Source organism: Syngnathoides biaculeatus, chromosome 4, assembly GCF_019802595.1.
Source record: "Syngnathoides biaculeatus isolate LvHL_M chromosome 4, ASM1980259v1, whole genome shotgun sequence".
Taxonomy (NCBI): domain Eukaryota; kingdom Metazoa; phylum Chordata; class Actinopteri; order Syngnathiformes; family Syngnathidae; genus Syngnathoides; species Syngnathoides biaculeatus.
Window position 1 is genome coordinate 498,503 of NC_084643.1, and position 23,560 is coordinate 522,062.

A 23,560-nucleotide genomic window follows, 5' to 3' on the forward strand; every position below is an offset into this window, starting at 1 on the left:
ATCTGACTTGAGAGCCAGTTTGAGGACCTGGGCTTCAGGACGGCATGGCCGCTTTAGTCAGCCTTGAGTCCACGGAAAAGAGAGGTAAAAGTCTGACATAATCAAACTTGTAGTTATGTGTAAACATAAAGAAGCTCGAGAGAGTAGCATCCATTTTTCTGGGTGGAAGTAGTAGTATTTGATTGACAGCTGCGCGGGGCGTTGTTCCAGCACACAAAAGTGCGTCTAAAAGTGGAGAGGACGGCTTGTATTTTCACATCTTTGAGAATTTTGCCATCATTCAAATTCGGCAGGATTGTTAACTTGTCTCAATTTTCACTTGACGGGGACTTCGCAGCAAAAAGAGTAGCACACTTTTGAATTCTGATTACAGATGAAACGCCGATGTCTCGGGACAGTTTTGAACGGTAGCAAGTTGCATAATTCAGGCCTCTTTTCCCATTGGCTGTTTTGCTTCACCAAGGCGGCGAGGCGAGCTGTTATTACTATGTTATAAAGTGTCGGCGTTGAAGTCTACATAAAGGGCGACACGCTACCGAGGACGCACCGTGACGGTCCTCATGTGCACTCACATGTCACGTTTTTAGTCACGAGCCAAGCGCTCGAGGGCGGCGGAGGGCAATTACCTCGGAGAGCGAGCGTCAGAGAAAAGGATGCGGCACGAAAACGAGTGCGCCAAAGAAGAAGAAGAAGAAGAAGACACCATTTGCCCATTTATTACTTGCGCCGGAGGGCCGAGCATGCAAACTAGTACACGGGTACGCGCAACTATAATAGCGAGCGGATTAACTCGCACGTCATGCGCGCTGAAGATTTTAAAACGCAAAACACGGTACGGCTGCAAAGACGAGCGAGACGGTGATCCCGGCTGGTCACGGCGATTTCTCCTCTCGCGGAAAGCGCGCGCAACAATTTGTTCCGAAACGCCGCGGTGAGCGAATCCCGCCGCACACTCTCTCACCTGATTGGCCGTGTTTATATCAATGCCGTTCTTAATGTGTTCCAGGGCCTTGTCCAGGTTGCCGGAACGGGCCGCTCGGAGGAAACTGTTGCCGGCGTCTGCCTGCGAACACGGCGAACAAAAAAAAAAAAAAAAAAAAGAAAAAGATGGGGGGGTCACACACACACACACACACACACACACACACACACACACACACACACACACGGGGTAAAGCAAAGGACACACAAAGAAAAGGAATAAAGAGGAAAATACAGAGAAAAAATACATTTGGGTTAAGGCCAGAATTGTTTGCGATAATGCGTCATCTTTCCACTCGTTTCGCTTTTATTCATTTTAAAAACATCTGCACGGACAAACGAGTGTATTAATAGATGCGCAGGTGACTTAAAACCACCAAAACCTCCATCAGGTCCAGATCATCAGAGTCCGATGGAAGTTGAATGCAAAAGTAAAACTCATTGTGTTGTTGTTGTTGTTTCCAGGCTGGCAATTTGCGATCTTTCACATTTTTCTCTTTTTCATTTTTTCGCCGCAATCCCGCCCACGACAACCGTTTGTCATATTGCATCAACGGTCGCTTGCGTCACAGTGAAAGGGTTAAATGAAAATTTGAGAAATTGAAAAAAAAAAAAAAAAGGAGGAAAACTCAACTGTCGTCCCATCTCATTTGCCGCTGCGCTGACAATCGCACGTCATATTTAAGATTTATTGTTAAAGCAACACCGACCGTGAGGGTAAGTCACGGGGATGGCCTGGCCACGCCCATGGGCGGTGCTTCATGTGAGGGGCGTGGCCAGAGCTGATCCCTGCCACGGCGGTGTTGCATTCGGGACTCGAACTGACCAAGCACTTAAGCCAGGGGTGTCAAACTCATTTTCCCCCCACGGGCCACGTCGTCGTTCCGGTTTCCCCTCAGAGGCGCTGTTTATGACTGTGGAACAAAAATATTTCATCATCTCATCACATTTACATCAGCAATTTATGAACTAGTTTTGGAATCAGAACTCACAGGTAATGCGTTTTTCCAACTATTCACGTTTGGTAATATCTCAACTTTATCATTTACGATACATGACAATTTGAAATTTTGGTCCGGATTTTCACAAGAATCACCGAAATTGGCACTTCTCGATTTGGCTTCGCGGTCCACATAAAATCATGTGGTGGGACGGATCTGGCCCCCGGGCCTCAAGTTTGACACACTTAAGTGGCGAATGCGTCACCGGCATTGGCCAGTTTGTTGCGTATGCTCCACCGCTACTCTACGTAAGTTGCACATTTAGCACACTTTGTCACAGTGAGTTTGTGCCACCTTAGTCAAGTTTTGCCTCGTAGAACATCGGACCTCGTTTCACATTTTTGGACCTTGCCTCTAGCCTAGCGTTTTAGTGGCTCCGGCTTTTTGGACTGCTTAAACTGTGTGTGTGACCTTAATTGGGGATAAAACCACTCTGAACATGATGCCTTTGCCTCGGAGTCCTGCATTTGGGTCCCGCACCCCGTGCCGCTGTCCCCTGACAGGATAAACACATTGCATACCTTGCACTTTTCATCACGCGGCCGCTCATGCGGCACCGCGAGAACCGGGACCGGCGTCACCGACACAAACCCGACTGCGGCAAAGTCTGCACTTTCTCATCTCATTTGCATAATCTCCTCCTCTGCATTTGACTATCCGTGTAAACACCGACCATCCAAACTGTACATTCGGCAGGTGTAGTTATTCTGAATGCTGCATCACACGCACACACACCGCTGAAGCTGCCCCCCCCCCCCAACTTCTCTTTTCAACTTCATACCACGGCGCCTTAAGCTGTGTTATCTATTGTCGCAGCTCGTTGGCCGTCTTTTGACAGAAGCAGTGAGCTTGAGTTAAAAAAGAAAAAAATGTTGAAAGGAAGCACATGCCCGCAGCGGAGGCCTGGCAACAAACGACACAACGTCGCCTCGGCATGACTCTAATGGCAAAGCGCTGTGGAAGGAGTGAGGTCACTTAAAAAAAAAAAAAAAAAAAAGTCAGAGTGATTGCACACAAAGAAAGAATCTCAAAAAGAATAAACACTGCTTCCATTTTAAACAACTTCCTGGATTAATTGCGTGCACAATGCTGTCCTTGTTCCCGACAAAATACATCGCGACGCGGCTCAAAACGAACCCCTTCCAGCGACGTAAATTGGGCTCTTTTGTGCGCGCTCCTGCTGAGCCACTCGCTACAACAAATACTCGCTCTTGGATAAACAACCGTATTTCGAAACAAAGAAGAAGAAAAAAATTGGGGGAATCCACTTGATAAAAAGTGGTTTATTAAATCGGGATCACTTGAACGAGTGTCTCTGATTTACTTTAACGATTGCCTCCCATATGAAATTAATTTCTCATTTCTTTCCTTTGGGAGAAGGTGATAAGACACCAACACACACACAACACACACACACACACACACACACTAACCCTCCAGTTCTTACACTGCAAAAACTCAAAACCTCAACAAGAATCATTTCCACTCAAAAATAATTTGACTCTCCAAATATCTTGTTTGTAGCCAATTGTTTTTCTTGAAAATAAATAAGGGGGGAAAAAAGACAAATCAAAAAGATTTCTTTCAAGTAAAAATGATCTTGAAACAAATAAAAAAAGTTTTAAATTTTCACCAGATTACCATCATTTCCGACCTATAAACTGCGACTTTTTTCACATGCTTCGGTTTATGCAGCGATGCGGCTAATTTGTGCATTTTTTCTAACGGCCGCGAGGGGGCACTCGAGCGGAAAAGATAAGAGTGAGACCTGTGGAATATTCGTGCCGAGGAAGTGACTTTTACCGGGTCCGGCCCCGTTAGCGCTGCGCTAGCATGTTACTGCCGTGTCTCAGTGATTTTAGCAGGTATGTTTTTTTTTAACCAGTAAGTTTTACTTAAACTGGCCGGCCAACCGTTAGCGCTGTGCTCGCGTATTGCTGCTGGTTCTCAGTGATATTTACCGGTAAATTTTATTTTCACCGGCCCTTAGCGTTAGCCTGGCGCTAGCGCCGTGCTAGTGTTAAACAGGCTCAGTCAAACTGGTTTTGAAACATGCAACTTGTCGGGGTTGAAACTCTAAGCTACGAAACGCAGCGAGGACAACGGGGGCTTGGTGCTCTGTTGCATGAAATGTTTGAAAAGTGCCATGGCGACACCAGAAACATCCTGTCATCGCCGCGGGAGCAAGCACAGCTGATGCAGGCACACATCAGCCATGGAGACACCCCGGAGACGCACAAAAGGCTTCGCCGCGCAGCTCGCCGACGGAGCTGAATTGTCAATATCACGTGAATGACAAATCCACTAAACCATTTTCGCATGCGTCTGTGACCGCTTTCGTCAAAGAAACGTGTGCGAACGTGGAGATAAGGACGAACGAACTCCACCCGTGGCGATTCCAAAACACACAACACCCCATGTAAAGCCTTTTGCAAAACATTCTTTCTGCTACGCTAGCCCGGGACGGCCGCGGCGTAATTGAGATGAATGCCTTGCTCCCCGACGATTCCCAGGGAAAAGGACGCGCGCCTCACGCTCTCGGGCGCGAGATGATTAATCATTCTATTTGTGGGGGGAAAAAGAAACAAGACACAATAACTCGCCCCGCAATAAACGACAGCGGGGTGGCAGGCGCGCACGGTTGAGCAACGCTAATGACGATTTTGCTTTGGAGCAGGAGAAGGCTAAAATTTTCATTCTTGCGCTCACGCCGGAGGCAAAAAAATTCTTCTTCCCCGAACGCTGACTGCTCGGAACCCCCTCCCCGCCACCTTTCTTTCTGCTCTGCCCGGTGCCGCAGCAGTCGGGATGACATCACCCCCTCTGCAGCGCGTTTGCGCACCGGATCGACATCCCCCATCTTCCCGTGAAGTGGACCGCGACGTCTTGAGGAATCGCCATTTCTACGAAGCCTCGACTGTGGTGCCGACGGCGATAATTACATAAGATAATGGAATCGCATTTGCGAGACGTAAAACCTTTTTAAATCGTAGATATTTGGATTCCAGAAGACCACCGATGCGGTTTCTGTGGGCTTCAAATGGCCCTTCGAGATTCCCATTACGTTTCCGGTTCATCTATTACAATTATTTGGAATAAGTCGCTCAACAGTGGCAAAAAGGAACTCAAATCTTTTAGTTCTGTGCCTTTAAGCAGACACATTCCATGGCAATCGTTAGAAATTAAGGTGTGGGGGGGAGGGGGGGGGCAATAATGCTCTTATTAAGTACGGGAAAATTAATGCATTAAGCATTAACTGTCTATTAGGATTCAACTCGCCGATTGTCGGTTGAACGCACATCGCTTTTGTCGACACGTTGGCCTCGCGGAGGGGAAGTGAACCTCGGGATTAAACCGGACCTCCTTGTTACCAGTGCAACAGGGAGTCCAATCCCTCAGATGCTCCGCCGGGAATGTCAAGGGAATAATAATAATAATATCGCCGATGAACATATCCGGGGAATGCAAAGCACAAAGGCAAAAGATTTGTTCATCTTGGGGAAAATCCCGATGAGCAAATGATCAAATAGTTTTTATTTTGCCAATATGTGAAAAACAAAAGGTCAACAGACACTTTTGAGAGTGTGCACACACAACCAATTCCTCTAAAAAAAAAAAAAAAAAAAAATAGCAAACATCCAGATGAACCCCAACAGTGTGTAATAGGTGCGTTATTATACAGGAAGATTGAGCAAGGCATACGGAAATTCCCGCAGTGTACTTAAACAGCTCTTTCATCATCCTTTTCTGCTGACTTGCGTTTGCTCACGAAATTGATTTTTTCTTCCTCAGGGCCTCCCCCCCTTTAGCCTCTGTCTCTCCCCCGCTCACGTCTCTCAGGCCGATCTATCAGAGCGGGCCGCTTCCGGGTACCGAGACGTAGTTAAGCGTCGACTTAGTCGGACGGGGGGGGGGCCCCGCGGGACCGCGTTTACGGGAAGCCGTTTGCGGCGCTTCAGTCCGCGCGTCTGTCGAGATATGGAAGTCTACCGCGCGTCATCTCCATCTGGATTATTTACTTCCTCCGCCGTGCCGGTGGATGCGATTATCGTAATTATCGTCACCCATTTGAGCTGTAATTAGGTACAATTTGTTATCTTTTAACAACCAGATGACCGATTCACAACCTAAATGTATCAGTTTGCATTTGCCAACAACAACAAAAAAATTTCACAATAATAAATCATCTGTGAAGTTTTGAGGATCAGCACATCTCCATTCTTAGTGGATATTTACAAAACTTGTAACTTTTACATCCAGCCCGACAACAACTGCTATCCTGCAAATGTCAAACAAGAGTACTCATTAATCCCTTTTAGTGATGTATTAATGGAGCTAAATATTAAATTACGGTTAAATCCCACAGTGGTAATTGACCTTAATTTATCTTCAAATCTACAAAAAATGACATTTCTTCTTCTCCTCAACTCAAAAGGCTCGCATGCAATCTGCAAGACTCGCGCTCGCGTCGCTCTGTTGGTTCTCTTGATTATAAAAGTCCGGTCAAATGATTCGGAAAAGGTCCCCCCCCCCCATTAACGGACCAGCTAATCAGCCCGCCGACCTTCCGGGTTTACTTACCCCTGGCTAATCCTGGTTGACATCACACAAAATGGGAAATCAAACAGTGGAACAAGAGAAGTCAAAAACAAGATTAAGAGGGGGGGGAAGAAAAAACAACAACAACTCAACGCGCGTGTACGCTAATCTTTGAGGCACACGCGGCAAACTCGCATAGATAATCCCAACTAATCAAGATGAAAGCAATGTTGTGCCTCTTTTAAGTCACCCCCCCAAAAGACTTTTTTTAAGAAAGCACTTAACTAACAACTTGACCCGTGCTTTTAAAAATAACTACTGAGTGTGTAAAATCGAATCCAGGTACGCTTTTGTGTCACTTGTGTTTTTTTCCCTCTTTTAGGGGCAGTGAAAAATGAAACAAGGTGAGTTGAAGATGTGGAAAAATAATATTTGGGACCAAACACAAGCGCAATCTGACTGAATCAAACGTGCGTTTACATTCAAAGCCGCTGGATCAAGTTAAATAAAGCTGAAAAGTAAAAAAAAAAAAAAAAAAAAAAAAGTGAACACAAGTGGACTCCGAGGAGGCGCTTATCCGAGAAAAATGTTTCGGTGATCGTGGCAATATGCGGCCCGAGAACTTTGCGAAGCACGTGAGAGATGGAAAGAGAGAGAGAGAGAGAAAGAGAGAGAGAGAGAGGAGAGAGAGAGAGAGAGAAAGACAGAGATGTTACAGCGCAGAAGAAGAGAAGTGAAGGTTTTGCAGTTACTCACTCGGAAAGTGACGCTCTTGGCCGGCATGCCTGCGGGCCCCTCCGCTGTCTTTCCGGCGTTCTCTTGTCCCAAACTGAAAGATGTCTTTCCAATTGCCCCCTGCCAGTGCCACCACGCGGGCCACGCGGTACCCCCCACCCCACCCCACCCCGTCCGACGCAAACACAGGCACACACGCTCAACCCAGTTCGGTGGGTGGGGAGACGGGGAGGGTGGGGTCGAGGGGGCCTCGGCTTTTATCTGCGCAGGAATGTTGCCTGTATCTTAAAGACGCACGTTTCGCTAGCCGGGGGCCGAAAAGCGACCATCGCTACGCGAATCTCCTCCCTACCGAGCCTCCTTGACGGGAAATATTTCCGTTTTGGCCGCGGGAAATTCCCACGCCAAAAAAAAAAGTTTCGAGCGGCACTCTTTGCCACCTCGCGGCGCGGCGCTCGGTGTCTCTACCTCGCGCACCCGAAGGCACCGTTCCGAGATTGAGCCGCGCTGTCACCTCCACTTTATGCCTCCCTTTCTCTCGTCGCGTCTTCCCCGCGCGTCACGCCCATCTCGGCGTCTCCTGCATGTTTTGTGACAGCCGCGCAATCGTTTGTCCGTGGACAATAAATAGAGTTACTGTGGAAAATGGGTACGGGGGTGTGAGGTGGTGGGGGGGGGGGATTCGCAGATCTGTTTCAGCTAGTGAGGTGACTTACAGTGACAAAGCGCTTGGTGAGGGGGTTGCTGCCACCGCCCCATGACAATGGGCCAGACACTTGGGTTGAGGAGGTTGTGTGTGTGTGTGGTGTGTGTGTGTGTGTGTGTGTGAGAGAGAGAGAGTGTGGGGGGGGCATAAAGGGGGCCAGCCTCTCAAAAGGCTCTGCCTCCTTTAATAAAGCGTCCGTCATTCCCGCGTTGAAAAGGCCTTCTTTTCTCTACCTCTCACCCTCCTTCTCAGCCGCTCCTGTCTAAATGCTGGGAAAAGCACATCGCTGCCAAAACCATGCGGGGAGATAAATGCTGGAGAAGAGAGGACAGAGGGGTGGGGGTGTGGGGGGGGGCAATGTTGCAAGAAGGCTACATGCAACTCCGTTGCACTGGAGCGTGACCTGAGCAATAACATTACATGGGACTTCCATCCACTCCATACTTTTTAAAAGTGATGAAAAGCGGCACCGTATGCGCCCCAAAAAGAAAACCCACTTGGATATCCATTTTCTTAGCCGCTTATCCTCACGAGGGTCACTGTGAGTGCCGGAGCCTATCCCAGCTGTCAACGGGCAGGAGGCGGGGTACATCCTGAACTGGTCACCAGCCAATTGCAGGGCACATAGAGACAAACAGTCACACTCATAATCCCACCTATGGGCAATTTAGAGTGTCAAATTCATGTTGCATGTTTTTGAGACGTGGGAGGAAACCGGAGTGCCATGAGAAAACTCACGCAGGCACGGGGAGAAGATGCAAACTCCACACAGGTGTGGCTGGGATTGAATCCAGGTCCTCAGAACTGTGAGGCCAAAACTTTACCAGCTGATCCACTTGAATAAGTTAAATTTAAAAAAAAAAAAAAAAACGTGACAAATTGTCCCGTCATCCCTTCACTATAAAAGTCCAACAACTCTTCGAAATCAACCTTCCAGGGTCTCCGCGTGCGGTAGCTCCAAAGAGTCCCAACCGGGAAAAAGAATGATAGCTTCTCACTGATCCATAGCTTGTCGCCACGGAAACGTTTTTCGGGAAGCCGAAATAAATCCAGACACACTCCAGTTCGGTGGCAGAGTTGATTTAGACCCGGGCCAGCCGTGCCCTCTGCCCTCGATGTCGGGGTCCGCCTTGTCGACAGGATAAAAGGACTTGGCCTGTCCACGTGTTCTTGCTTGTAAGCGGCTATACCGCCTTTTGTCCGGAGGTGCCGGAGCAGCTAAGAGAAGCGTCGACTGAAATAAACGACGGCCCTTTGGCGGCTGTCTTTTTCCCCAACTTCCTCAACAGCATCTCGTAGAAAAAAGGAATTTATGCTTTCGCGCTCGGGGGAAGCCTTGGTGTGATTTAATACCGAATCAATCGACGTTTGCTCCATTTGTCTTCAAGGAACGCAGCGTCAGTAAATAGTCTGCACCAATGTGTCTGCACAAGCGGCTTCAAATAGTCTGCGCGAGCATCCACACGCTCAACATTCATCGAAAAGTTCCTGTTTGAGCGAATATAGAAAGTTTTCAATAAACCCGCACAGCCGGTTTAACCTGTGGGAGACAAACTCAAGCTATTAGAAACATTACGCATATTAAAAAAGGCAATGGAGTGAAAGTGACGGCATGAGATGTGTCGCCACCGGTCCGGACGTCCATTTGTATTCCTAAGTGGGAAGGCGGAGATGGGAAATAGTCAAGACCCGTTAAAAAGGAGGGAAAAAGAAAACGTTAACCCCGATCTGACGACGTAAACTCCTTCAAACGACGAACAGAGCCGTCACTCACAAGCGGGGGAACGTCTTGGCGGGCATCAGGCGGGATCTGTTCGGGCAAACCGCAATTTATGAAGAGAACAAAGAGAAAAAGCGTTTTAGTGACAAGGTGCCACGAGCTTGGAAGACTTAACTTTGATTTTAAAGCAATACTGGTACGTCCTATTTATTTTACACTGATTCCTTCATCTCATTAAACACCACCTCTATATTTCTGTGTCTATGGGTGTTGAGCTTGTAAACGAAACGATAACACTAGCAACTGTGACTCTTAATGAATGGTAAAAGTTTCAGTTCAACCCCCCCATAGCGTAAAGCAGGGATGTCAAACTGATTTTTGTCACGGGCCACATCGTGGACACAGTTTTCCCCCAGAGGGCCGTCAGGACTGTGAAACCTTTTCAAATCCCCCGGCCTGGAGTGTGACACCCCGTCATGTAACCCAAAAGGCTGGGTCGGCTTCTTTCTCACCTCTCAGTGGACACGGCACATTCAGACGTGACTTTATTCTTCTCGCAATTTCCGGCCTACAAGCCGCGACTTTTTTCCACACACTTTCAACCCTGCGGTTTATGGGGGCATGCGGCGCTAGCGTTAGCGCACCTGTTTGTAAGCCTCGGTACAGAGAGTTTAATGTGTACCGAGGCTTATAACGAATGCTATCCCTGCGCTAACGCTAGCGCCGTGCTAATGCTAGCCCCACGTTAATGCTAGTACTGCGCTAATGCTAGACCCGCGCAAACGCTAACGCCACACTAGTATTAAGCTCTTATAACCAGGTGCGATCTATAGGCCAGGAATTACGGTAATTAAAATCTAATAAAATCAATATCTAATACATTTATGTTGTTCGGAAAATGCTTGGTTGCCTCAAAAATATGTGCATGACTGGAGGTTATGGGGGGGGGAGAAATTGCATATAAGCTACCATCTAATCAGTCGAGCGAATAGGACTATGAGGCGTAATATAACGTTAATTTGACGGTAATAACAGAGCCGAACTGCTGCCCCACACAATCGTACAGTTTCAAAAACGCACACTCTCACGGATCCTCCAACCGGCGCACACACATACAAACCCGGAGTGAACGCATGCAAGTATAAAATACACACATACACCGCGTTAACATAATGCAGCAATTAGCAATCATCCAAATGCATACAAGGCATTTATTTCAGGCAGCGGACTCAAACTGCGTAAAGTTGCTTTTGATCAACACTGCAATTGGGCTATGATTTCGAGTGATGTAATTGGGCTGTGAATAATATTTCGGTTATGTGAATCTATTACGAGCTGCATAGTAAGACAGCAATTAGGTTCATAGTGTTGATTCAAAGCAAACATGTTCAGGGTTTTAAAAAAATTTGACATTTGAGTGATTTAGCTGTACGCATGTTCCCCCCTGTGCTTTTTATGACTTCCCATAAAAGAAAATGGATGGCTATACATAATATTCAAATACAACAAGCCGAATGCCAGGAACAATCAATCGGTAAACGTTTAATTGCTGACAGTAATGTTTCAAACTCAAAAGAATCGCGTTCTAAACAAAAGTCCAAGCTCGGAATTTTCACAAAGTTGCGCAAAATGATGTCAGTGCTACGTTAGCATCAAGCTAAGTTAGCTTAAGTCATTAGCTCTGGGCAAGGGTTTTACCTTTTCTTTGGCTCGTTTGGTTTGTTTGTTGTAAAACCTTGATTTTAACAGTAGTTGGCTCATTTTGAAACATTTATTACATTTAAGAATGTGGGCCAACGGCCACGCTACCCTGAGAACGCCCGATCTCGTCAGATCTCGGAAGCTAAGCGGTTTTGCCCTGGTTAGTACTTGAATGGGAGACCGCCTGGGAATACCAGGTGCTGTAAGCTTCTCTCCTCGGCTGAATGCTAGGCTAAAATATAACAAATAATAAAAGGCTAAATGGGTTGCATCGGGAAGGGCGTCCGGCGTAAAACTGTGGCGGCCCCAAACGGGACAAGCCAAAAGAAGATTACATCTAAGAATGTTGCCACATTCGACAGGAAATTGCCTGTGCAGCTTTACAACTGTGACAAAAGGAAATTATTTTGGCTGTTCCTACAGGAAACTTTTTGACAGACGCTTGTTTGACTTCATATTTTGACGTGTCAAATGAGCGGCAAATAGGAACCTCAATGTTTAACCCTTTCCGGGCAGGGGTTGCAAATTTGCAACAGGTTTAAATATAATCGAAAATTCAAGTCCAGAGTAACATTTTCTAAAAGTATCAGACTTTTTCCTCTCTGCAAAATTTTATTCGGTCCAGAGAGGGTTCAAACGTATTTGCGGACGTGTGGTGAAACTTTGGCCTCGAGGCTTTCCGAAGCACGTTCGCCACGCCGTGTTGCGCATTCGCCTCTCGCATGCACATGCACGCCCGCATGCATTTGGTGTTACTCGTTTTCTAACCTTGTTTAGAACAATCGCCGACTTTCCTCAGAAAAAAAAAAAACTCGTAATTGTGACTATTGCAAGTTTAAAAAAAAATAAATCTCGATGAATTGGTCTCCAACCAACTGAGGACACACAATGACACCCAACAAAAAAAAAAAAAAAAAAGAGAGAAAGAAAAACTCGAACCCGGAATTTTCAAAGCCGGTATTAATAACTCTGGGATCAAAATGAGCGCTCTAATATTTGAATAGGCCACGGCCTTTCACATGTAAATGACACTCCGCACCCCCCCTCGCTGAAACAAATTACAGCCAACTGCCGGCGGTGGGGACATGAATGGCCGCCCTAATGTAGTCGGCATCTACAGTGGGCCGGGGGAGGGGGGGGGGGGGAGCAGCTGGGAAAGAGAAACTGAGACGAGGGAGAATTTATATGACAGTTTGCTTTTCTTCATATTGAATCTGCCGTGCGAGCGCAGTGTGACGAATGGGGCTTGGCTTCCAGAGCATCTGTCTCCGCGGACTAAATGAGGGCCCCGTTAAGAGCTGCCGGGGGACCTTCTCCGATCCCAATAAGTACTAATAGTAGCAGAGGAGCCACGGCCTTTACGGGGCGCCGACTATACGCGACGCCGCCTCGACGGAGAGCGTTTTGAGTCCTCTCATCACCGGGTGGCCGTCGGAACAGTCAGCGAGCATGTTAGGTCCAGCCCGGATAAAAACAACAACAGCAGTCATACAAGGAGAATTTTGTTGCTTAGTATTTGCGTCATAATAATTGCTGACATCTGTAAACATTATGAATCATACATATTTTCCAGATATGGATAAAATCAGAGCTCCGTTTCTTCCTCACTTTCCAGATCAATTTGCTGGTTTCGCGTTGACCTACATAATGGTTACTCTCTTTACTTTGCTCTCATTGTTTGTTTTTTTTAATTACTCTGATTTTTTAATATATATATCTTTTTATAGGGAGTCCTCGGGTTACGGCGGTCTCGACCTAAGACGTTTCAACTTTACAACGCCCGTTCCCTGTCTGTCATTTTGTCTGGCTAATGCTCGTCCATGTTTGCATCTTTGCATTTTTCGCCCTCCTTTTTCAACATTATGGCCCCATAGAAGAAACCTAGCTGTTTCTTTTAGCAATGCTTCTGCAGCCAAAAGAAAATCCATGACCATGGAAACAAACCTCAAGATCATAAAACGATTGGTGAAAGGAGAGACACCATTACCACCAAGGCTTCAGTCGGTCGACCGTGGTGACAATTATTAAAGACAAAGCCCGTATTTTAGCGCATGTGATGAAGGCTTCCGTTCCGATTTCAGATGCAATGATCACAAAACAAGGTTCTTTGATACTTGTCGAGATGGAGAAGACTGAGGACCAGGTTCCTTCGCACTAGCTAAGCACAGCCTCCCCTTCTTCTTCTTCTACATCCACCTCTCGGCAGTCATGTCAAGTACATCGTCTTGTTTATTTCAATGTATTTGTTTTTTTATACATTTTGATGTAAATTCTGACTTTAATGGTGGAATCCGACTGAAGTCGCTACTGTAGGACAGAGGACTCCCTGTATTTTTTTTTTAAAGTTCCGAACAAAGAAATTGCTACTGAATGTAAAACAACCTGAATGATTGAGTCCCAGGGCCCATTGTGCATATGTCATTTATGAAATATTCACAAAGCCCAACCTTACGAGGCAAAATAGAATTAAAGAGGGAAGGCGAGTGCGACTGCGTACTACAAAAATAGTCATGAGCAACCCAGCAACGATCATTTGCTGTATTGGTTTAAAATACAGGGAGTCCTCGGTCTACAACTGAAATCCGTTCGTAGACTAGAGACTTGACTCAAATTTCGACTTAAGTCGGATTCCACCATTAAAGTCAGAATTTACATCAAAACACTTTGTATAAAAAAAAAACACATACATTGACATGAACAAGCTGGCGTACTTAGCATGACTGCTGAGAGGTGGAAGGAGAAGAAGAAGGAGAGGCTGTGCTTAGCTACTGCGACGGAACCTGGTCCTTAATCCTCTCCATCTCAATAAGTATCAAAGAACCTTGTATTGTGATCATTGCATCTGAAATCGGAACGGAACCCTTCAGATGCGCTAAAATACGGTCTTCGTCTTTAATAATTGTCACTACGGTCGACCGACTGAAGCCTTGGTGGTGATGGTGTCTCTCCGTTCTCCAATCTTTTTATGATCTTGAGCTTCGTTTCCATGGTAATAGATTTTCTTTTGGCTGCAGAAACATTGCGAAAAGACACAGGTTTCTTCTTTCTTTGGGGCCCATAATGTCGGAAAAGACTGACGAGGATTCGCCAGACAAAATGGCGGACGGGCGTTTTAAAGTCAAAACGTCTTAGGTCGAGACCGTTTTAACTTGAGGACTCCCTGTAGTCAGTTTATATTTATATTTCTCATCTATTCTTCATCAAATGAATGCATTTTTTTATATTTTCTTGTAGGATATTTGCCTATAAAATGATTCTCCTGAAATCTGGGCTTTAGGAAACCTCATATTGCTCCTTGACCAAAGCAATATGGCGATAGAAAGAGCGGGATTAGTAATTTGAGATAGCCACAGCGAGGATTTGAGGGGGAAAGAAAAGTCTGGAACGAGTTTCCCAGCGCCCTCATTGCACTTAGATGAACTCTCGTCCGCTCAGCCAAAACGGACTCAAGCTCATCCATCAGGTCGCTGCAATGAAACCGTTGGTGGACGAGGCCCAGACGGGTTACAAAGAGAAAGACAGACAAAAGACAGACACAGCATGCGGATTTGCCTTCGCGTCGGGAACGCACAACAGCCACAATGCGCAAACGGTGACACATCGAAAGCCACAATGACACAGCAGAAAGAGCGCATGCGCGGAGGGACGGCGCAGACGCCCGGCGCACATCAAACGTGCTCGTACAGACGGCGTGCAAGCGCTGAAAGGAAGCATGCACGGTCAGCGCACTGATAAGGGCGAAGACGCGCACACGCACACACACTCACACTTGAAATTGTTTTAAGCCACAATCACAGTGGTACAAATGGATAGCATATTTACTAAATCAGAAGAACCCACAGGAAAAATACTGAGACCGTCTTATCATTAGCGTGAACCTCTGCTGCAGAGACTACTTTGCGCGGAGGGATACGACTTATCGTACGACTAAGCACTAACTAATAAACCATATTTTCCCCGTGGACTCTTGCCATGTAATATGCCACTTAGAAAACATCAGTTTCTGAGATATCACAAGACACTGAGAAAAATGTCGGTACTGAAACAGATACACACGTGTCTTGAACGTGAAACATAAAAAAAAACAAAACAAACAAAAAAAGGTCCTCCACAACATAAAAAAAAAAAAAAAAAAAACCACCAAAAAAATACGTGTAAATCAGCAAGTTAGTACAACACATCAAGCGGGGACGGGGAAGAGTGGAAAAAGCTCCAGCGTGATCCACGACACCTGTATGACTGAATTAGTTTTACGGCACTACTTGAACGCACCAGCACTACAATACCAAAAGCAGCACAAAAACGAGTGATACAAAAAAAAAAAACAGAAAAATAAACAAAAACAGCAGCGGATTGACACAAACTTTACATGGCGGGATGACCATCAATACAGAATAAATATACAGATAATATATGAAAAAAAAAAAGCCAGATATACGTGTTGCAGATATTTACTTCATCATCATAGAGCCACACTCCTTGGCCATCCGGCATCTCAGAGCTCACACTACTGTCCTGATCGATTAGCCAGCGGTGCACGGCGTGGGCCTAAAAGAACATACGACATAAAAGAAAGAGCCCGGTTAATCGAAACGACAAAGATGCAGAAGATGGGAGCGACAGAAAAGAGAAGGGAGCGGGGGGGAGAGAGAGCAGCACAGATAATTGAAATAATCGGCAAGGAAGAAGCAAGAGAGCAGAAAATGCACATCACATTAAGACAGAAGAGGTAAGGGAAAGAGTAAACACCCCCCTCCCCCCTCCCACCACAAAAGTCATCTGTTTGTGGCAAACAGGTAACGGATGACCGGCATGGTGCTGTGCACGACACGGGGACGCCGCGCATGCAGTGGCCGCCACTGGGCACTGATGGCGATGGACGAGCCGGCGGTGTTGATGCTCAACGGGTGGGATCAGGTGAGTCATGGTTCGAGGGAGTCGGGATTCCCTCCTTTTGCTCGCATGGGGACGGGTACTTACCCAGGAAAACAACAACAAAATAAAAACACACGTGTGCTGAGCAAATTTACAACACAAACCAGCTTTGCACATCTATAGGAAACATTGCACCCCCCCCACCCCACCTCCAAGGATTTATGGACAATGAACGCTGACGATACACCACAGACCTCCAAAAACTGCACGTGTGCTACACGACAAATATTTGTGGAAATCGGTTGCATAATCCTCCCAGCGACAATCAAAGCAATCCTTCCTCGGCTTCTCTCTGGGCAGCGGAAAAAACACTTTGCGGGTTGGCTGCAGTTGTTAAATACTTTTCAGGTGCAGGGGGGCGACGAAATGCCCACTACTATCAAGTTCAAAATAGACACATCCAAAAAAAGTCTTCTTCCAGGTCTACAGGAAAATATTTGGGAATTCAAATCAGTCAATGTTGCGAACCCAGAAGTCGGCAGGTCGAGCTGTGTACATTTACTCCGTTACTTTTACGAAACTCAGGACAGAAGTAAGTATCTGCGAGCAACAGTATGGTTTCATGCCTAGAAAGAGGACCACAGATACATTATTTGCCTTGAGGATGCTCGTGGAAAAGTACAGAGAAGGTCAGAAGGACCTTCATTGCGTCTTTGTAGACCTAGAGAAAGCCTATGACAGAGTACCAAGAGAGGAAGTGTGGTACTGCATGCGCAAGTCTGGTGTGGCGGAGAAATATGTTAGAATAGTACAGGACATGTATGAGGGCAGCAGAACAGCGGTCAGATGTGCCGTAGGTGTGTCAGAAGCATTTAAGGTGGAGGTGGGACTGCATCAGGGATCCGTGGTGAGCCCCTTCCTGTTTGCGGTACTAATGGATAGGCTGACAGATGAGGTTAGACTGGAATCCCCTTGGACTATCATGTTTGCAGATGATATTTTGATCTGCAGTGAAAGCAGGGAGCAGGCGGAAGAACAATTACAAAGATGGAGGTACGCACCGAAAAGGAGAGAAATGAAGATTACCCAAAGTAAAACAGAGTATATGTGTGTGAATGAGAGGGGCGATGGGGGAAGAGTGAAGCTCCAGGGAGAAGAGATGGCGAGGTCGGATGACTCCAAATACTCGGGGTCAACAATACAGAGCAATGGAGAGTGATGTAAAGAAGTGAAAAAATGGGTCCAAATGGCGTGGAACAGTTGGCGGAAGGTGTCTGGTGTTCTATGTGACAAAAGAGTCTCCGCTAGGATGAAGGGCAAAGTCGATAAAACAGTGGTGAGGACGGCCATGATGTACGGATTACAGACGGTGGCACTGAAGAGACAACAGGAAGCAGAACTGGAGGTGGCAGAAATGAAGATGTTGAGGTTCTCGCTTGGGTTGAACAGGTTGGATAGGATGAGAAATGAGCTCATTAGAGGGACATCCAAAGTTTGATGGTTTGGAGACAAGAGCAGACTTCGATGGTTGGGACATGTTCAGAGACGAGAGAGCGAGTATGTTGGTAGAAGGGTACTGAGGATGGCGCTGCCAGGCAAACAAGCGAGAGGAAGACCAAAGAAAAGGTTGATGGATGTTGTGAGGGCAGACATGAGGACAGTGGGTGTGAGAAAGGAAGACGCATGAGATAGGCTTAGATGGAAAAAGATGACACGCTCTGGCGACCCCTAACGGGACAAGCCGATGATGATGCTCCCAAACCGTTTTAATGTTAATGTTATGTTGCCTTCGATATTTAAAAAATACAGAATTAGCTTTTTGTGTACTGTACCGTCTGTGCTTTCATCCTGGATCAGGCTGTGCCAAGGTGGAATTTGAAAATGAGACATCATCTTATCCTGCTCTTTCTACTTTGGCTTCAGACCCAGACCTTTCCCACTCGGAAAGAGAAAATCTCATCCAGTTTAACCACTTTATCTTCAATTATTTACATACTCAGACACTTATTGCATCTTAAAACAACAGCATTTCTTTTAGCCCTAAACCTAACCCTAACTTTCTCCATTAATATCGAAACTAAACATAAGCAGCATGTCTAGCTCGTCTTTGCTCTACGTTGCCCAGACTGTGGACACTGTCATTATAAAACACATTGATGGGCTGCGTAAGTACTGTAACATTTGTAATTATGGGTGTACGTCTTTAAGAGCGGGGGTGGGTGTAAGGTAAACTAGCAAAGAGTGTGGCGGCGTAGCGGTCATTGGTAGAGAAAGTTCCGTGTGCTGCCTAAAAGAAACCAGTGGTTTCTTTTCATTTTTTTTTTTTTACAGTACATATGTGAACTGTGCCATTGGATCTAACAACGAGTCATCCCTCACTCATTGAATCCTACTGCAAAATGCCGCAAACTGGATATTTGTATGTTATTTTTCAATCGACACATCGAGCACCCCTGCTGTAAAAGAACGGCTACGTCTCGCGCCCAGTTGACTTGTTTGCGTATTTCGTTTGCTGCCTTTTGAGCCTATTGGGCTCTTTCACAAGTGTAAGCAATGCTGTTGAATTCAAGCCATTTTCTCATGGATGAATTTGCCTCAATTCATCATAACTTTTCAAGATTTAATTCACTGGAGCGTTTTGCCACAGCGGGCAACATCAGAAGCTGCGCGTACCTATTTTATGTTCTGTCCAGTTGCAGTTAACGCTCTGCTTGAAAAAGATAATAAAGCGGAAGTCACTCGCCGGTTATTCCATAATTGAGGCGTTTTACCACTGAATTATCGGGAGGACTCCTTCTTATGGCCAAGTCACATCATGACGTTCTGGTCAGCGTTCTACAGCGTTTGAGGAAACGTTGGTAGTCGCCCACGATCGCCGGGATAGCGCCAGAAGAGCGTTGTTTGAACGCCAGTGAACGTCAATGATCGCTGGGAATCGGCGGAGAGCGCCGGTTCGGAAAAAAAAGTTTTGAACATGCACAAAAGTTCTCACCGAGACCAGCGTTCATAAACGTTTAATTTTAAACGCTGCAGAACGTTCAAGAACGTTCGTGGAACGTTTTACTAACGTTCACAGAGCGTTGCATGCGTTTGGCTATCGTTAGTCAGTCGTTACTGTAGCGTTACTTGGTTGTTACTTAATCGTTTGCTTTGCAGTGAACGACTCACTGGCGACCTGTCAACGACCACTGAGCAATCCCCTAGCGCACGCAGCGTGTAACTAAAGTCAAACGAACGTCCTTTGGCGTCCATTGAGCGTCATTCGAGCGTTTCCCGAACGTCCATGCATATGGGTATATAAACCGATGCTTTGCATTCTTACTTGCAGCGCTAGTTGCTGAAGTCCGCACCCCACCTTTTTTTCGTCTAGGCGGGATGATGCTGACTGTTCAAACTCACGAGAACAACTCAAGTGACTATGAAATTTTCGTTTTCGTTCCCGTTCAACTGTAAAAATTACACGCCAGCAAAACGCTATTCTGTCGTTATTCACCCGCTCGACACGCTCAACACGCTCGTCTAACGTTGACAAATAGCTCGTCACGCGCCAGAGACACGTTAGCACACGCTCATGGTTTTTACGGGTATCTTATTTGGTCGCTGTTACACGCTTCTCGTGCGTTAGACACACGTTAAGTCATGCGTGAGATACACGATCACACGCCAGATGTGTCATCCTCGTTTGAGAACGCTGAAAAATAGAACGATTAAAATGTTCAGAGAACGTTGACCAGAACGTCAGGGTGTGATGGGGACATTACTTGTATTTGAGTCGTATTATGATCAAGTAACCGCAGTCTTAATGTACTTGGCTACTCTACGCACATCTGCTGGCAACAAGACACACACAAACCCCCATCTGCTTCTCTCAACTGTTGTGGCGTCAGCTCCCCAAAACAACCAAACACAGCTACTTTTGCGCCGTCTGGCACTTTATGCGGCAAAATGCTCGTCAGGATTTGTACAATCCCACAGATTAATCACGCTGTCATGGCTCCAGCTACCATTTACTCAATGGCAGCCATTGTGTGATACGTCACAATAAATTGATGCTCGTGGGCACAGCTTGCAATTGCAAAAGGATGTTGAGTCGATACCGAGGGTCCTGTTTTTGTGAACGGTGAGAATCCTGCGTGGCAGGGTGGAGACGGGCGTCGATCATTTTGTCGGCGAGCGGAACCCGGCGTGACTGGAGCGCTATGACTGATCTGGTCACAATGCGGGAACAGAGAGTGAGAATGCGTACCCTCGTTAAATACAGAACGAGCTGGTGATAACCGGTGACTTGAAGAGTTTGTGAGCGGAGCTCGATATCCGTACACGTGCTCCCCCGATCAAATTCATTAAAATCCGCAGTCTAGCTTGCGCCAGGATGAAAACGTCCTAATGGCTGGGTTGCACGTGACGTCACACTTGTTCATGCGTGTGCTTGAACGCCGTTGTTGCAGACAAGCAGTTGCAGCTGTCCGTCGTCATCATAGATTTTTTTTTTTTTTTGAGTCTACGGATGTGGAAATCGCGGAAACAGAGACATCGGAAAGCGATTTTTCCGTGTTCCAAAGATTAGATTGCGTGAAGGAGAAGATACAATCGAGTCATAGAAAAAAAAACGGCAACAAAAGTGGCTAGCAAATCTACGACGTGCAGAACTGAACGAAGTTCGAGTACACAAGGAAAATGGTTATTTGAAAGTCTGTTCTGATCGTTTAGTAAGCAGTAATCGTGTATTTCTAATGTACGGATATTCTACTTCAGGGAAGTCTTTCAGATCCTTTGAAAGTACGTCGTCGTGGAGAGTATACGGGTCGATATCTTCACAGTTTTTGATCTTCTGTACATATCTAGCTTTGGCGACCATCATCGAGTGAATTCAAGTAGGCAGAACGCACATAGGTCTGTGGACGTTGCCATGGTGATGTAGAAATGGCGGCGATTATCACGAGATTGCAACCCGAGGATAGTAAAGCGGCTTTTGGCGTCTTTGCAAGATCTTTGTCGGGAGGAAGTTTAGCAGGGGGTTATCGGTAGGAGTTACGAAAGGTCTTTGCCGCACGTGCGTGCGCAGCGTTACATGAAAGGAAAGTCAGAGCGATTTTTGCTCGGAAGAAGTTTACAACGTACCGTAATTCCCCGCCTACAGAGCGCACCTGGTTACAAGCCTCACAGAGTACATTTGTAAAGGAAATACCATTTGGTACATACATACGTCGCAGCTGTGTAAAAGCCGCAAGTGCCCACATTGAAACGCGAGATATTTACAAAAAAAAGACGGTACACAGAAAGAGTTTAATGCACGGGTGTCAAACTGAAGGCTCGGGGGCCAGATCTGGCCCACCACATGACTTCATGTGGCCCGCAAAGCCAAATCTAGTGTCAATTTCCATGATTCCTGTAAAAATCTATACCAAAATTTCACATGGTCATAAATCATAAATGATAAAGTTGAGATATTCCAAGCATTTTATCAAATGTGAATAGTTGAAAAACACATTACCCTTGATTTCTAATTCCAAAAGTGGTTCATAAATTGATGATGTAAATGATGAGTTGATTCAATATTTAAATATTTTTGTTCCACAGTCGTAACGGCCGACTGAGAGAAACCGAAACAGCAATGTGGCCCGCGAGAAAAATGAGTTTGACAGCTCTGGTTTAAGTGCTGCGCTAAAATTAGTGCTAACGCTAGCGCTGCGCTAACTCTAACAGGGCAGGTTAAAATAAAAATTACAGGTAAGTATCACTAAGACACACCAGTAACAGCAGCAACACGCTAGCACACCGCTACGCTAGCGCAGCGCTAACAAGGCCAGTAAAGGTCACTTCCTTGCCACATAGATTCCACCGCTTTAATTCTTGGCTTTTCCGCTCGAGTGACCCCTTGTTAAAGTTAGTGCTAACGCTAGTGCCGCGCTAACTCTAACAGGGCCGGTTAAAATAAAACTTACTGGTAAGTATCACACGACAAACCAAACCAAACCAAACAAACCAAATTTGAATAGTTGAAAAACACATTACTCTTGATTTCTAATTCCAAAACCGGTTTATAAATTCATGATGTAAATATGATGAGATGATTAAATATTTTTGTTCCACAGTCATAACAGTCCACTGAGGGAAACCGGAACAACAGTGTGGCCCACGAGAAAAATGAGTTTGACAGGCCTGGTTTAACGCTCTTGCCACGCGAAAGTTAGTGCTAACGCTAGTGCCACGCTGACTCTAACAGGGCCGGTTAAAATAAAACTTACCGGTAAATATCACTGAGACACGCCAGTAACACATCAGCAAAACGCTAGCACAGTGCTAACGCTAGCGCAGCGCTAACAGGGCCGGTAAAAGTCACTTCCTCGGCACATATATTCCACCGGTCTCATTCTTGCCTTTTCCGCTCGAGTGCCCCCGTGTTAAAGTTAGTGCTAACGCCGCGCTAACTCTAACAGGGCCGGTTAAAATGAAACTTACTGGTAAATATCACTGAGACACGGCAGTAAGACAGCAGGAACACGCTAGCACATCAGTACCAGGGCCGGTAAAAGTCACTTTTACTTTTTCCGCTCGCGTGCCCCCCTTGCGGCCGCTAGAAAAAAAACGCACAAATTAGCCGCATAAACGGCAGGGTTGAAAGCGTGTGGAAAAAAGTCGCGGCTTGTAGGCCGAGAATGATGCTACTTCCATGAGATGCATACGCACTCTTACACTCGAGATGGGTGAAGGTGACGCGTCAGCATTGGAGAAACACACACCTGCGCGCACAAACACACTCGCGGAGTCACCTGAAGGGTACAGCGACTCAAAAGGGGGGACAGCAGAGGCCGAAACCCGTTGCAAGAAAACCGTTAACTAGGCGAAACCGGGTGAAAGCACTGCAGTACATTGCGTCACTTTATACACTTTCTTTTTTGGCACAAACTTGCGCTTTGCATGACCTTTTTCTGTTTTCCATTTTGGGGAAGGGAGCTCATTAAATCACGCTGATGGCTGCGCGAGGTCCTGTTTGCGTATTTGCGCGAGCGAATGATATGCGGCGGCGGCGTCCTCTGCAGACTTTGTGGTGAGTTACAGAGCGTGTCAGCTTAAAAGGATAATTGGATTAAGTAGCAGACGGGTAGTGATGACAGGAGAAGAGGGGCGAGGGGGGGGGGGGGCGACGGATGAGGCGCGAGGGGTTGAGAGGTGCTGATAAGAGGAACGGGCCTCGACGCCGGGGGAGGCTTCGGGAGCCCGAGGGCAGCCGAAAGAAACAAGGAACTCGGACCGTTGTGCTGTAGATTAGAAGGATAAAGGGAATAACGCTCGCAACCG

General features: G+C 46.4%; 1 protein-coding gene and 1 pseudogene across 2 annotated transcripts in view; one reads left to right on the forward strand and one right to left on the reverse strand.

Moving 5' to 3' along the window:
* The window catches only part of ank1a (ankyrin 1, erythrocytic a), a 111,174-nt gene that overhangs the window by 51,297 nt on the left and 36,317 nt on the right, over nt 1–23,560 (reverse strand). Inside the window, exons 1-2 of one of the 2 annotated variants that reach the window (XM_061817069.1) lie at nt 7,278–7,364; nt 962–1,063 (exon numbers count right to left, since the gene is read on the reverse strand). In XM_061817069.1, coding sequence (XP_061673053.1) covers nt 962–1,063; nt 7,278–7,304 — 129 coding nt within the window. In that variant the 5' untranslated portion in view covers nt 7,305–7,364. Of the gene's footprint in view, nt 1–961; nt 1,064–7,277; nt 7,365–23,560 lie in introns of those variants that run through there. The other variant, XM_061817068.1, reaches the window with a different exon arrangement.
* On the forward strand, nt 11,475–11,592 carry LOC133500108 (5S ribosomal RNA; annotated as a pseudogene).